Below are 14082 nucleotides of genomic sequence, written 5' to 3' on the forward strand. Positions count from 1 at the left end.
TATCACCCTTTCCATAAAAAACTTTTTCCTAATATCCAACCTATATTGGATAGATGGCAAAAACGAGATACATATCAAGCTCTGCTTTTGCTCAAAGATTGATTCCTTACGTAAGAAGTATATTTTTTTTCTTGAGTCCACTCTTGTGAAGCAGACTCAGCCACCACTCTCAGCAGCACGAAGTTATTTGTAACTACAATGGCCATGGTAAATATGCATTAAGTTACAGGCAGAAGTTGCAGGTGAAGCAACATTTCCACAATGGAAAGCTTCACATGGGCTCAGATGCTCTGGAAATAAAGACAGAAATCAACTATCACTGACAATAAACTTCTGTCTGTCACGCTATTCCAGAAATCTGGAGATTGCGAGACTAAGACAGCAACACCTCTTCTTGCTCAGGTAAGCTTATGCGTTGAAGATTTGGTTTTAGCAGTGTTTCAAATCAAAGAAAAAACAAAGGAGATTGAAAGATATTGTGAGAATATTCTGCTTTGAAAGTTACACTCCAGGAGCCCCATATCTCCCCAGCAATCTGCTTCATTGATCCCAAACCTAGCAGGGATATTTAATATCACCTGTTAAGTACTTCTTCTTCTCTTACATCAGATATGTATGTGTGTTTTGAAATGGAGAATTACAAAATAAAGCATAGCACACAGAAACCGAAATGTCTTTCACGCTTGTGTCTGTTAAAGAGTGTGCAATAACAGCTGGAAACAGAAGAGGGAGCCTTTAATCACAGTACCAGCTCTGTTTGCAGATACTCGGAAAGTTAAAGCATAATCCTGAATGTAACATTCTTTCCCCAGATGATCGACGGAGTCTTCAGCTAGTTCCTGAATATCACCGGCCTCCTTGGGCTTGGATTGACAGTTTGGCTGGCGTGTGACACATACCCCTCCCCCTTCGCTAAGAAGCTGTGGTCCTGCACCTTGCCATGTCCCTTTTGTCTGCCAAGACAGCACCATTTCCCAGCACTGCGAGCCTCCTGAAGCTAGGAGGCTGCTATGCAACAGTGTGGGTGTGATCTCAGTGGGGGCTGTCTACTCCACGGAAACACCAAGAGCCAAAGACCTTGCATCTCTGACTTCAGTGCAATGGCTTCGGCTCCTCATGGGGAAGTGGGTGCCCTGGGAGGGAGGAAAGAGGTTGCCAGGCAAGATGAACTACCTTCTGCAGGTGTCTCCCTACTCATTTAGGATGCTTAGATACCAAGGCAGAGATGTGTGTCTTGAGGTCACTTCTGATTACAAACTGTGAGGAACTCTCTCTCTGAAAAAAGAATGAATTGCTCAACAAAGAGGTATCATGAGTCCATGCTAAGGGAAACTGTGCATCAGCTGGCATGTGTGCCATGTGCACACCTGAGTGACACCACTACCTGAACTAGAACACAAATGGTCCTCAAGCCACAGTGCCCTGTAGAGCCCTTGCTCTTCCCAATCACATCTGACAGGTCTGGTTCAGTGTCTTTGAGCGCTACAGCCAGTGTTCACGCCAAACACTGTTTAAACTTAAACCACACATGGAAGATCAAAGATTGTTGAAACAACAGGACTGCTTTCTAAAGGCCTGCTATCTTGATTTGAGGTGTAAGTAGTGGAAACCATGACCTTAGCAGCAATGTCAGGCAGTGCAATTTACCCATGTCTGGCAGAGGTATCTCCACTCTGTGTTATCCCATGTCCTAGAGACAGAACCTTTGTTATCCATCTGCTCATCCCTTCCTATAGCACGGTAACCAAAGTGAAGGTAGCTGGCAGTGGACTCTCTCTCTCCTATTTCTCTTGCCATCTCTTCCTCAGCACCTTCTTGGCTCAAGCTGCAGAATTTGATTACACAGACTTCACTGTGCTGATGCTGGAGCCAGCCCTACATCCTTCAATAGCAAACCTGAAAAAAAGGCACCTGCATTCTTCAGAGACATCAGACCAAAGAGACCCTTGACAAGCAGTTCACCAACCATCACCTTTAGAGATTTTCTTTGTCATCTTCATTGCTGACCCTGCTAACCAAAATGCCATGCTTGCTGGGAGTGCTGCAAGGCTCCTCAGCCTTGTTGGCTCACCCAGGGTCTGGCAGTCACCCAGACATTTACTGAGGATAATCTTACTGGCTATTGTAGTATTCATGACTCGGCCTATTTAGTCATAGTGACACGGGGAGCTTCCAGGCAACCAGCCTAATACACACAACACAGTTTTCATAAATTATGACAGAGCAGTTCCATAACTTCCTTTCAGCATTTCATTTCACTATCAAATCACTCTTCATAGCAATAGCATACTTCACCCCAGCTCGCAAATAACATCACTACAATACAGCCATCCCGAACATTTCCAGCTGTGCTCCTGAAATTAATGGAGACACATTAGTGACTTCAAACCAAAGCAGGCAACTTCATTTGAATGGGATACAGCACCACTTGCCTCCAACATGTCCTGGATTAGTGCTAGGGGCTTTTCCTAGATACTTTTGCACTTTGAACCATGCAGTTCAGCTCATCCACTCACAGAAAGCCAGACAGGTTTGCCAGACTGGGATTTGAAGATGAAATGTCAAGGGTCGTGTTGTGTCAATCTGAAAGTATGTGCTAGTCGAGTCACCGCCAGCTAAATACAGGGAACACCACAGTGTGGCGCTCCCTCCCGAGACAATGCAGTCATTTTGGCTCATCGACTGCTTCTTGTGTTTTCTTTATATCCCCCTGGCTTTTGAAAATGCATGACACAGGACACTCTTCAGCACATTAAGAAAACTCCTACCCATCACATTTTATTTTTTAATTTATGTTCTTCAAGTTAATTATTTCATTTATTTCCTCTTATTTAGTGGGTTACCCTCTCTAAAGAAGCAGCATATCCCCTTGTTTTATCCATCCAAATTACTCCTTTTTCCCAGACTCCATCCAAACGAGCTCTACCTGTCCACTTGCTGCAGTCCACAGGATTATGTGATAGAGCAGTGCCCACTGCCAGTCATTCAGCTGGGGAAGCATGGACCCAGCTGCTAAACCACAACACTATGAGTACATGCTGTCCTGAACTCAGACTCTGAGAGAAAGCATGAATACTGATGGTGCTCTGTACTGCTACACTGCCATATAATTAAAGGCACATAGCCCAAATGTTCAAGACTTCCCTGAACTAAGCCCTTACTAAGCAACAGCAACTGTATTCATACCATGAACTATGGAAGAATATTAATCTCCTCTCCAAGATATCACATGGCCATTAAAAGCCTGGTAGATGCTATAAACTGGGGAAGGGAGGGGAAAGGGTATTATCAAATAAAAAGCACTTCAGACTCAAACATAGTGAACTCTGTCCCCAGCAGTTGCTTCTTGAAGGCGAGGCACAAAGCTGCAGTGCAGTTGTTGAACCAAATGTAGTTGATAACTGCAACAGAGATATTCATTTATGCCACTCATGTTTGTTCTCAGATGCACTCACCACTTCATGCATGCTTGACTATTAAAATCCTGCCAGCCTTAAGAATTACTATACATTGATTTTTAGAAGTATTTTAAAACACAGACATCCCTCCTGCCCATTGTTTCAGCAGAGATCTCTGCACCAACTGACTGGTTATGGGAGCTGTAATTCCTGGAGGGAACCCACTCATAGAGCTGAGAGTTGTTATCGGGGCATTTCTCAAGTTCCATACGTAGACTGGTCAAATTTAGGCTTTTCTTCTCCTCCCACATTTTGTTGCCTTGCTTCACTATACAAGTGCTCATTCATGCTCTTTACTGCATATTACTAACACTTTTGAAACAAAGGATTGAGGCTTAGTCCATGTGTGCTACCTGCAGACCTTGTTGTTGACATGCAGAACTGCGAACACAGACCTAACTTTAGCAGCAGGACTCTGCTTTACAACACTCATAATAATCCCATGGAGACCAGGTGTAGCAAGTTCTACCATGAAGGTGCAGTCTCTAGGTTACAGCTACATCACGGCTCTAGCTATGGGACAGGTGATCAGAGATTACACTCGTTCTCTCCTGTGGACACTCCTATGCTCTGGCAAAAAGCAATATCCAGGTGAGCACCACACTGACACAAGTTGCACATGGCAGGGAAGCAGGGTACGCAGAGACATGGGAGTGGGCACACTAGCTATCTCTGCACTTGGAATGCTGCATCTATACTGAGGCACAGACACTGGAGATTGACAGGATTTAGTCCCAAATACCAGGTGGTCCTTGGTACTACTGAGCTGATTCTGTATCACAGATGCAATCCCAGGTTCTTTATGAACTCCAGAGTAGCTATGAACCTACTTGTCTCCACGTTGGTGCAAATAGACCTTTCTCCCCTTTTCCTGGCCTCCAAAGAGCTGGCCAGACCATCAGGGAAGCTGGTTGTGGACACACTTCAATGACATAAAAATCCAAATCACAAAAGCTAGCACTGGATCAGTGAGTCCTCATGGATTGAGAGAAGTGGTCACAGTATCTCTGCACAGCATTCCATGCATCCTTCACAATCTCTAGTCTTTTTGCCATTATCTGAAGCATCTCCACCTCCCTTGGCCTGGATGACAGAGAGCTGACTATGTAGCCAGCCTGTTGTACTGGTCCTGCTAGCAAACAGTGCCTGGAGAATGTTTACCTGCAAACCCAAAGAAGGTTATCACTCCTGAGACAAAACATGTAGGTAATACATAGCCTCCTGGCTGTTGTTGAATCAAAATGATGATGGTTACTGGGTTTATGCCATATTTAAGAGTGATGCTGTTTATTAACCGTGTTCAAAGAGCCTATGACAGATCAAATACATCCGTAATGAAACTTAGGTCCCAGATGGCTGTTATTGTAGGTAGGCACTATGCTGCTTGATTCCCAGGGCAGCTACAACATAATGTGCTAAATATCTTCCGTCGTCATACCACAGTCAGACAAAATGAATGCTAAACTTGGTGGCCACAGGTGGTATTCATTGAGGAGTTATGAAAAAACTTAGACAAAATCGCTGAATTACTAACTGAAGTGTGTTATCTCTTGCCAGAATTATACCTGACTACTGGGAGCCAATGCTGTAATCAATAAAAGGTTCTGACATGTCAAGGGAAATACAGTTCCATGAACTCAATACAAGTCCTGAGCAGACAGTGAAGAGTCTAAGAAGGGTCATCACTATGGAACTTCTTGACCTTTCTGGTAAAAGTCACCACTGTTTTTGTTAAGAGAATTCTGGACCTAAAAACTTTATGGAGCTCTTGAAAGAGGCCAAGCACAAGTGGAGATAAGGGTGATCCCGCATATCCAGTCTACTTGGATTTCCAAAAGATTTTTTTGGCAAAATTTCTATCAAAGATTTTCAAATAAAGTAGTCAGCCATGGAATAAGAGGGAAGGTTGTTTTAGAATAAGTGATTGCAAAGAAAGAAATACACAGTAGCAGAAAAATCAGTCATCACTATGCCAGTAACTCACCATGTGGCGCCAGACTTGTACTGTTCTGCCTGTTTATAAATGGTCTGAAGAGGGTAAAGCACTGAGGAACAAAAGTTTGCAGCTAACATTCTAACTTGGCATACAGAACTATGGCTTGTGAAAAGACTGTAACCAGTAAGGAGACAGATGTAATTAGACAGCTGCATGAAAATACCAGCTCATTGCTAAGGAGCAGGAGAAAAAAAAAACAACCCAACATTGAATAGTCAAGGCTATTGGGGAAGCAACACAGTGCAAAATAGAAGTCGTCACTGTACCATCCACAGCTTGACTACTATGTGTCATTTGGAGATAGTGTATGGAAATGGGAAGGTCTGAGAGAAAGGAAACAAGACTGTTGCTGAGTGGCTGACTGGGAAAGAACTGGCTATGCCACCTCAATGTGCAAAATACCTAAGAGGGAATACGATACTGGCTTACAGGATTTCAAGTGGGTGGACAAGACAGGGACTTGCTCACATTATCTTCTCCTTCAGGAATGAGGGGCCATCCAAGGAAGACTGTGGGTCCTGATTCAAAGTGAATAAAGTGAGGTTGACAACATGACACTCAAATGAGGCCAGCCAAAAATTCTAATGCTGAAGGTAGCAGGATTTTGAGACACTGTGATGGGAGATGTGATTCTTGGCTGTGTTGGTTTTACTCCTACCTGAGTATCTGCCTCTAACTTCTTTCTGTGGCTGTTACACATTCTCTAGTCAGACAGACCTGCTCAGCAGCAGCTTTCCTCACAGCTGGCAAGGACTTTAGCTGCCCCAGCCTTTGTCTCCTTTTTCTTTCTGAACTTCAGTGCACATTTCAACTATGCTCCAAAGTGCAGGACACAAGTGGTGCTGGCCACATCTTCTGTGTATCTGGTATGCTGGCCAGGTGGCTTGTGCAGCAGTCTTGCTGTTTTTTTGACATGTCCCTTGATACCTTGCTGTCTTGTTGACCTCCAGAGGAGAAGGTGAGAAAATTACTCCAGCAGAGCTGGATCTACCCTGAGCCAAAGTGAGCAGAGCCATTCCTATGGTCATGGGTGGAGGCTTGCTCCCTGCTGCTCGGAAGGTTAAGCACCTACTGTGCTTTGACTCGCCTTGCAGTTGCACAGGGGAAGCATGTTGGTGGGGAGACAGTCTGAGCCTCTCTCCTGTTCTGGACACAGAGCTCATCCAGCAAAACAACCAAATACTGTTCCAAGCCAAAAGCAACTTTTCACCGTCCTCCTAGTTTAACTTTAACCCAGAACTGATCCAGTCCACCCCAAGGTCACACTTGCTTGTGACAGTATGAGGAAACAGCGTGATCACACAGCTGGTTTAAGGGAAAGGCTAATCTGTTTCTCAGGTGCGGCATAAGCTTGAGCTGCTTGTGAAAGCTTAACACAGTGCACATAAAATACACTTGATTTTCAACTCCCCGATGCTTTAATGAATGTTGCACTGATTATTTTTTTTAGCATCTAAACCTTTAATCAGCAATAGGTAGGGAGAGTTTTTTGGTTCTCTTAGTGTTTGAATTACAAAGCTGGCACTGTTCAGGAATATATTTATTTTAAGGTGAAGACAATCACCTTTATACCAACCAACCCTGCCCAAGAGTACAGCCTCCCCTCTCCACTCCCCCCCAAAAAAAAGGTTTAAGCAACCACTCCACCTGCACAGGCACATAATTGCCAGTTCAAGGAACTGAATTGAATCAAATCAAACAAACAACTAGCCTAGTCTAACTGCTTTGTTAATTGAAGCAAACTAATTCATGCTTAATTCAGGATAAGGATTTGCAATATAGCTACACAGAAGGAAAGCTTCACTTAAATGACTGTGAGGTTTTTGAATAGTATTCTCCAAAATCTGTGACACATCACAGCGCCCCATTTTAAAAAGAAATCATTCTATTTATTAGAACTTCTTTCTCAAGAAGCTTTCAACATACTGCAGTACTGTCTAATTCTTACTTGTGCCATTGGCAGACCTCCACTGCTGCTACAGGTAAGAAAGATCCTTCATTGCAGCCTGCTTTGCCAACCTCCAAGTGAAGGCTAGAAGGGAGAGATGGTGAAGAGGATCAGCACTTTCCTTCACAGAAGCTGCAATAGAGCTGTCTAATTATTTGACAGAAATGACAGGAAAGAAACAAAGAGTATAGATATACAAACAATGCTTAGCGCACTTCTGATCAAATAATGCAAGAACTAAATTTTGTTCCCCAAAAGACAGGCTATATTAAGCATGTCTTATTTTATACATTTAATAGTCATCTGTGAATCATGAGTAGTCTCTTTCTGGTATTATCCAGACACACACTGCCAATCTATCATCTTTACAACATATAACCTATAACCTTCGTACTCTTGACAGAGCATGACCAGGTAGGTCTGTAAGTACATGAACTGGATGCCCTTTCTTCGTATTACTCACTACTGCATGTAGACCAGGAAGCATACTGCTTAGCATGATAAAGGGAACAGACTATGGTAAGAATTCAGAGAGCCTTTTGTGAAGACAGTGTAACTCTCTCAATTTCAAATTCTTCCAGTGAACTGTGGTCTCTTATGTACATTCATTTTCCAGTAAGGGTGCTAACACCTTCAGTTCAGTAATAAATATCCAATTATTTCCCTGCACTTGTCAGAAAACAGGAAGAGAAATTTTTTTATGTCCAAGAAGAATTTGTGTTCCATGTCATCTAGAGCTGGAGTAACTCTCCACTCCTTAATGAGACGTATGTTAATATACATTGCTATTTTAGCTAGGCCCTCTGAAATACTATCACAAAACATCCTACTTTCATTGCTCACCAAAAAAACGTGTCATTTGGTAAATTTTACTCTACCCATTTACACATTACATCTACAGTTGTCATGCTTGTAACAATTGTTAGGAATATTATCTTTGTTATGTGAAACCAGGCAAGCTGAACTAGCCAAGCTGAACTACTTTCGAAGTGCATGTAAAAGAATAAAAGAGAGCACTCAACTCATATGTGTTACAAAAACAAAAAATCTTATTTAGATGTCTTAAAAAATACAAGGCACATTTTATAAAATCAAATACCTATCCATCAAAACTTTGTTGTATATCCCCATATAAGATCATGTACTGGCAAATGTTAAGTAACAGTGGATAATCTCACAAACATTTTATCCCAGTGCTAGCTGATAAGATCAGCTTGTCAACTCAAATAGGATAACATTATAGGTTTTTGCTATGTTAGTATTTACAGCACAGTAACTTGGAAAACAATATATAAATTATATTATAGCAAAGATAATAAGCAATCTAATCCAAGATGGTGAAGTGGATTCTCTTCTACTTCTCTCTACAGCTTCAAATGATGTTCAGTGTAAGCAGGTACACAGAGCAAGGTCCTACACACACAATCTGTTCAGATGCTTAATAGATTACAGTTAAACAAAACAGATTTTTCTGGCAATTAAAAATACTAGCAATACTGTATAATATTCCAGAGACATTTTGCTTTTTAGCAACTTTTATATTCAACAAGAATGTCTTCAGCCTCACTTCTAGGTCAGCAGCATTTTTGCACAGCATCTGAAATGTCTTCTTTTTTTTCCCCAGTTTCCCAGGAAGATTTATCTGCTTATAATTTCTACATAAAATAAGCAACTGTCAGTTCCAAATACCAGACTTCAATGTAATTAAAATGCAGAGGTGTTTCTTCAGACTCTCTTGTACAAAGTCTATTGTCACTCACATCCTTTCATCAGTAATAACAAAAGTTCACTTTTCTAAGATTAAACTCAGTAGGTAGATTTATTGGTCCTACTTGAGTTTGAAGAGTAAGAATTTGATTTCTTGAGGTACTTGCTTGATGAGAGAGACACTTGCATCCTCTGTGTAGTTCGCACACTTCGGCAAAGAAGAGCATATTTAAGGTTGTCTCTGAAGTCTTTTGAAATATAATAGTAGATGAATGGATCGATACCACTATTCAAAGCAGAAAGACACAGTGCAGTTATGTACCACACATACAGATGGCTCTGGCTGTAGGCTTTGAGAAGCGAATAGTGCACAATAATCAGCACATTGCTAGGTGTAAAACAGATGAGATACATGGACAGGACAACAAGAATGAGTTTGATTGCTCTTTTTCGTTTCTTCCCAGTGCTTACATCTATGATGGAAGCGCTCAGGGTCTTAATCATTAGAATGTATGCAACAGCAGTGATGATAGCCGGGATTAAGAAGAGTCCAATTGCAAGCGAGAGGAAATAACTGAACATATCATGAGCTGAAACATTTTCAGGCAACACATCATGGCAGGTTGTGATGTTAAGATTTGAAATATATGCTGTCTGATTAACAAGATACAATGGTATGTTGCCCAACAAAATCAGTATCCAGATAGCAATGGAGATGCCCAAAGCAATTTCTGATTTCTTTTTTGAATTCACTATGGGGTTCACTACAACCCAATACCGTTGTACACTGAGACATGTCATGAAAAGGATGGAACAGTACATATTTCCATAGAAAAACCCAACAAATACTTTGCAGAGACCTTCACCAAATAGCCAGTTATTGCCATTTAGATGGTATGAAATCTTCAGTGGGAACCAGACAACAAAAAGAAGGTCTGCCAATGCCAAGTTAACCATATAAATCACAGCTGGATGTTTCTTCTTTGTTCGGAAAAAAAAGACCCAGAGGGCCATGGCATTGCTTGGCAAGCCAATTATAAAGACAAGTATATAAACAATGGGAATAAAAACTGTAGTCAGCTTTCCTGTGAGGACTTCTGCTACAAAGTCATCCACCTCGTATAACTCTTCAGAATTATTTGCATTTGGAACCTTATAGCCAATGAAACTTCTTCCTTTTGGTTTGCTGGAGCCATCATTCTCTAAAATTAAAAAAAATAAAAGAAAAAAAAAGTTGTTATTGGTGTTGAAGTACAGACTTTTTGCCCTTTTAAAAAATAAACTAGATACAGTGATTTGCTCTGAACATTTACAGACAGCCTTATCAGCAGAAAAATTAAGACTGATATTCAAACACTTGATGATTTATCTTCTCTTTGGTTTTAAATTTATTACCCAAAGGACAACCTTTATCCCTTCAAGAATTCAAGGATTCTACCAGAAACCAAAACACTTCTCCATGTCACCAGTGATATTAAAAATGCCTTGTTAAAAGTGCCTGTTAAAAGGCTCCTACCACCTGAACAGTTACAGTAGAAACTGCTTCAACTACCCCAGGGCACCATTACCTTTTCACACAGAAGTGCCAGATCACCTGAGTGCTGGGTCACAGCAGGCTAATTTAACTGCAGTAGAAGCTTTGCCAGTTTAGATGGCCCAAAAATCAGGTATGCAGTTAAAAGAGAACATACTACATTTCAGACAAGCTAAAACTGAAAGTCAGAATGCCACGTCCAAAGCCATAAACAAATAATCTCTAGGGCATGCCACACATTCAAATAGAAATTTGAACACACTATCTCTGTGCATGAAGTTGCAATGCAGTCCTCATCTGGGATCTCCCTCAGGAGAGTTGCTCCCTGTGATTTTTACTCGAAGTATCAGGTGGTAGAGCAGACACCTAAGGCTGCTTCATACACAAACTGCTGTCACTACAAGTTTTGCTTTGCCTCTTCGAATGCTGTGGGAACTTACAAACCATATGGGTGAGGCAGGTCCTGTGGGACAGACTTTGAACAGCCTGGTTCAGAACCCCTGAACACACAGCACAGTCCTCCTCTGCTAACAGGCGAAACTGCACAAGCAATGTCCTGGAATCCACATCATTCTGAAGAGTCAGACATTCACCTATAGACATCCATTCCACACAGTTAAACTGTATGGACATGGAAGCTGACTGGATTAGGGAGGATTATTTCTAAACTTTCTATCCATATTTGTGGATTTGTTTAGCCAAAGCCCCCAGCTGTAATATAAAAAGAGTCTTTTTGAGTGCCTGAACAGTGAGCAGCCATGAACAATGTTGAAGCATGGCCTACCCCTTTGTTAAAAAATAATTAATACAGTTCCAAATGAAAAAAATGCTTCCACCTTACATTTTAAAGAATTCTTACACAATATGTAAATACACAAGTGTGTGTTTCTCAGTACAGATTCTGCAAGGCAGCCCACTTTAGATCGCTGCTCCTTTCAAATTATAACTGCAAAAGTCTGATGTACAGCATTCGATTCCTGTCTAGACTCTGCAACCTTCTGAAAATGCATTCAGAAATATTGACACCCTTCCGAATTTTGAATTAAGTTAACTTTGATTCACTTGAGCACTTAAAGATCTCCAGACCCAGGCAGCCTTCTCTGGAAAACTGAGGGGCAGGAAAACTTTTTGCCTATACAATGAAATGGACAGATCTTTGCAGTACACAGCATGAAGACATAGGCTTAAATTATACTAACAAAACCACCATCCCAAAGAAAATTAATTCAAATGCCAAATAGTCATTTTGGTCTATATGTGGTGTAATTACAACAAACAAAGCAGAATTATAAAAATTCTCCGTTCAGGCATTCAAGCCCCACGATTACATCAGCAATATTGTTCACTGTACTGCAAAAATTAATTATAATGCAGCAATCCTAGTTCCCGAAGCTGAGCTGTGAATAGAAGGACCCATAAAACCACCCCAAAGGACATAGCTTACAGATACCAGATACTGAAGTGATAATGAGCTAAGAAATGCTGATTTTCTCAGGCTTACAGCTTAGCTGAGAAAGATCCTGGGAGATGCTTGGAAGCAGACCCTATAGACTAAGTTGATAGCAGTGATCAGGATACAGTAATAAAATGCACCATACAGTGCTATGTTAAGCACCCATCCATCAGAAAGTGGTCGATACCATCAAATTCCAGTCATGCTATTTTTATTCCATTCCAAAGACTCAAATTATTGTAGAGAACTAGAAGAGTAAAAACTACCACTTTGTTATTACTGAAGTTTTGTGATCAGATACAAAACAACGCTTTGCAATTGAAGTTCAGAGGTTAGGTAGGAAAAAAAAAAGCCTCATCAAAAAGTCCTAAAGTGTTAGTGTGAGACGCTGCAGTAAGAGGTACACTAAAGTGGATGCACAGATACCTGAACCACAGACAGGACTTTGTACTGCAAGAGTGTCAGCAAGGGACAAAGCTTTGTTTTATTCTACTTCGTAACACAGAGTGATTTCACAGACCAAGTCTTGTTTTTATGCTGACTTCAACTCGAGCCTCAAAACATACTGGGTAGCTTTTTTCAGTCCAACTAGCAACCTATACATATAAGGAGACAGCGTCCTGTTACCCTGCAGTTAACACTCCCTCACTGAGTAACCAATCCTTTGTTAGGTATGTGCATTTCTACATCCTTTCCTTACTCATTCACCACTTGCCATTTTCCATAACAATCGAGCTCTTTTCCAAGACGAGTTTCACCCTGCTTGACTCACATACAGAGAATGCAGTTGACTTGCTAATCTGCCCACGGGAAAAGCTTACTCTCTCCTCCCACAAAAGACTGTTTCAACACCTTTGCCATTTGTCCAGAAGACACAACCCACTACATACCAAACACAGGATTATGCCTACCCTGCAGACACAAAAGTGACAGCAGCACGGAGTATCCAAAAATTAACTAGTTTACTCGTGGTAGTAACACTCCCAACAGGACTAAATTTAAGATTATTCTGGGTTTTGGATCTTTAACCTCTCTCCCTCTTCCCCGAGAATTCCAAATTCCTTACTCCGTCCAGGTCAGACAATTAGGCTATAAAATGGCAGCTTAATTCAGGAACTCCGCTCTGAAGAGCACAATCTGCAGTTACCTCTTATCGATCCCTTGAGAAAACATGACGTATGCTCGGCTTCAATACGTATACAACGTATATCCTAGGCTTGGTTTCAATATTTGCACAATCTTTACGCATACGGTTTTATTAGGTAAATAAGCCCGGTAAATGAAATATGAAAGGACACAGTGAAAAGGTATGCACAGATATGGCAATGGGGTTTATTATAAAACGTGGTGAAAAGTTAACTTCAAGCAGTGAAATATTAATACAGTTCAGGCTTTTTTCCTCAAACTGCACTTACGTTCAACAAGCAATAGCACAGACTAAAAAATTTTAGAAGAATCCTAGCTTTTTAGATCAGGGAAAAAAACCCAAGAACATGGTCTTTAAAGTTTTTTCATGTTTATCGCAAGGGGAGGCGGGAAGGGGACTATAAGAAGGTTGGACAGGGGCATTTTACAAGGCCACTAAGTGACAGGACGAGACGAAATGGTTTTAAATGGGAAGAGAGCAGATTTAGACCACACAGTAGGAAGAAAGTCTTTATGTGAGGGCGGTGAGGGGCTGGAACAGGTTGCCCAGAGAAGTTACGGATGTCCCGTCTGCGCCAGTGTTCAAGGCCAGGCTAGACGGGGCACTAAGCAACCTGTTCTAGTGGAAGCTGTACCTGCCCGGTACAGAGGGGAAGGGGTTGGAACTAGAGGGGAGCTTTTCGGTCCCTTCCAAGCCAGACCGTTCCACGATTCTCTACAAGGCGAGCGAAGCCAAACCCCACGAGTCCCACAAGCCCTGAGAGGGCTGCTCGCCGCGCCCGGCTGCCCGCCCGTGAAGCGCTTTCCCTCCCGGCCGGGGAGCCCTGCCCGCGGGTCCCG

The 14082-nt window shown here is 41.8% G+C and overlaps 1 protein-coding gene across 1 annotated transcript in view; it reads right to left on the reverse strand.

Annotated features, from left to right (window-relative positions):
• Nucleotides 1-8429: 8429 nt before the first annotated feature.
• The window catches only part of F2RL1 (F2R like trypsin receptor 1), a 13596-nt gene continuing 7943 nt past the window's right edge, over nt 8430-14082 (reverse strand). Inside the window, exons 5-6 of the mRNA XM_014309575.2 lie at nt 11120-11236; nt 8430-10311 (exon numbers count right to left, since the gene is read on the reverse strand). Of these exons, the coding sequence (XP_014165050.1) occupies nt 9209-10311; nt 11120-11236 (1220 nt within the window). The 3' untranslated portion in view covers nt 8430-9208. The remainder of the gene's footprint in view (nt 10312-11119; nt 11237-14082) is intronic.

Source organism: Geospiza fortis, unplaced genomic scaffold (genome assembly GCF_000277835.1).
Source record: "Geospiza fortis unplaced genomic scaffold, GeoFor_1.0 scaffold201, whole genome shotgun sequence".
Taxonomy (NCBI): Eukaryota; Metazoa; Chordata; class Aves; order Passeriformes; family Thraupidae; genus Geospiza; species Geospiza fortis.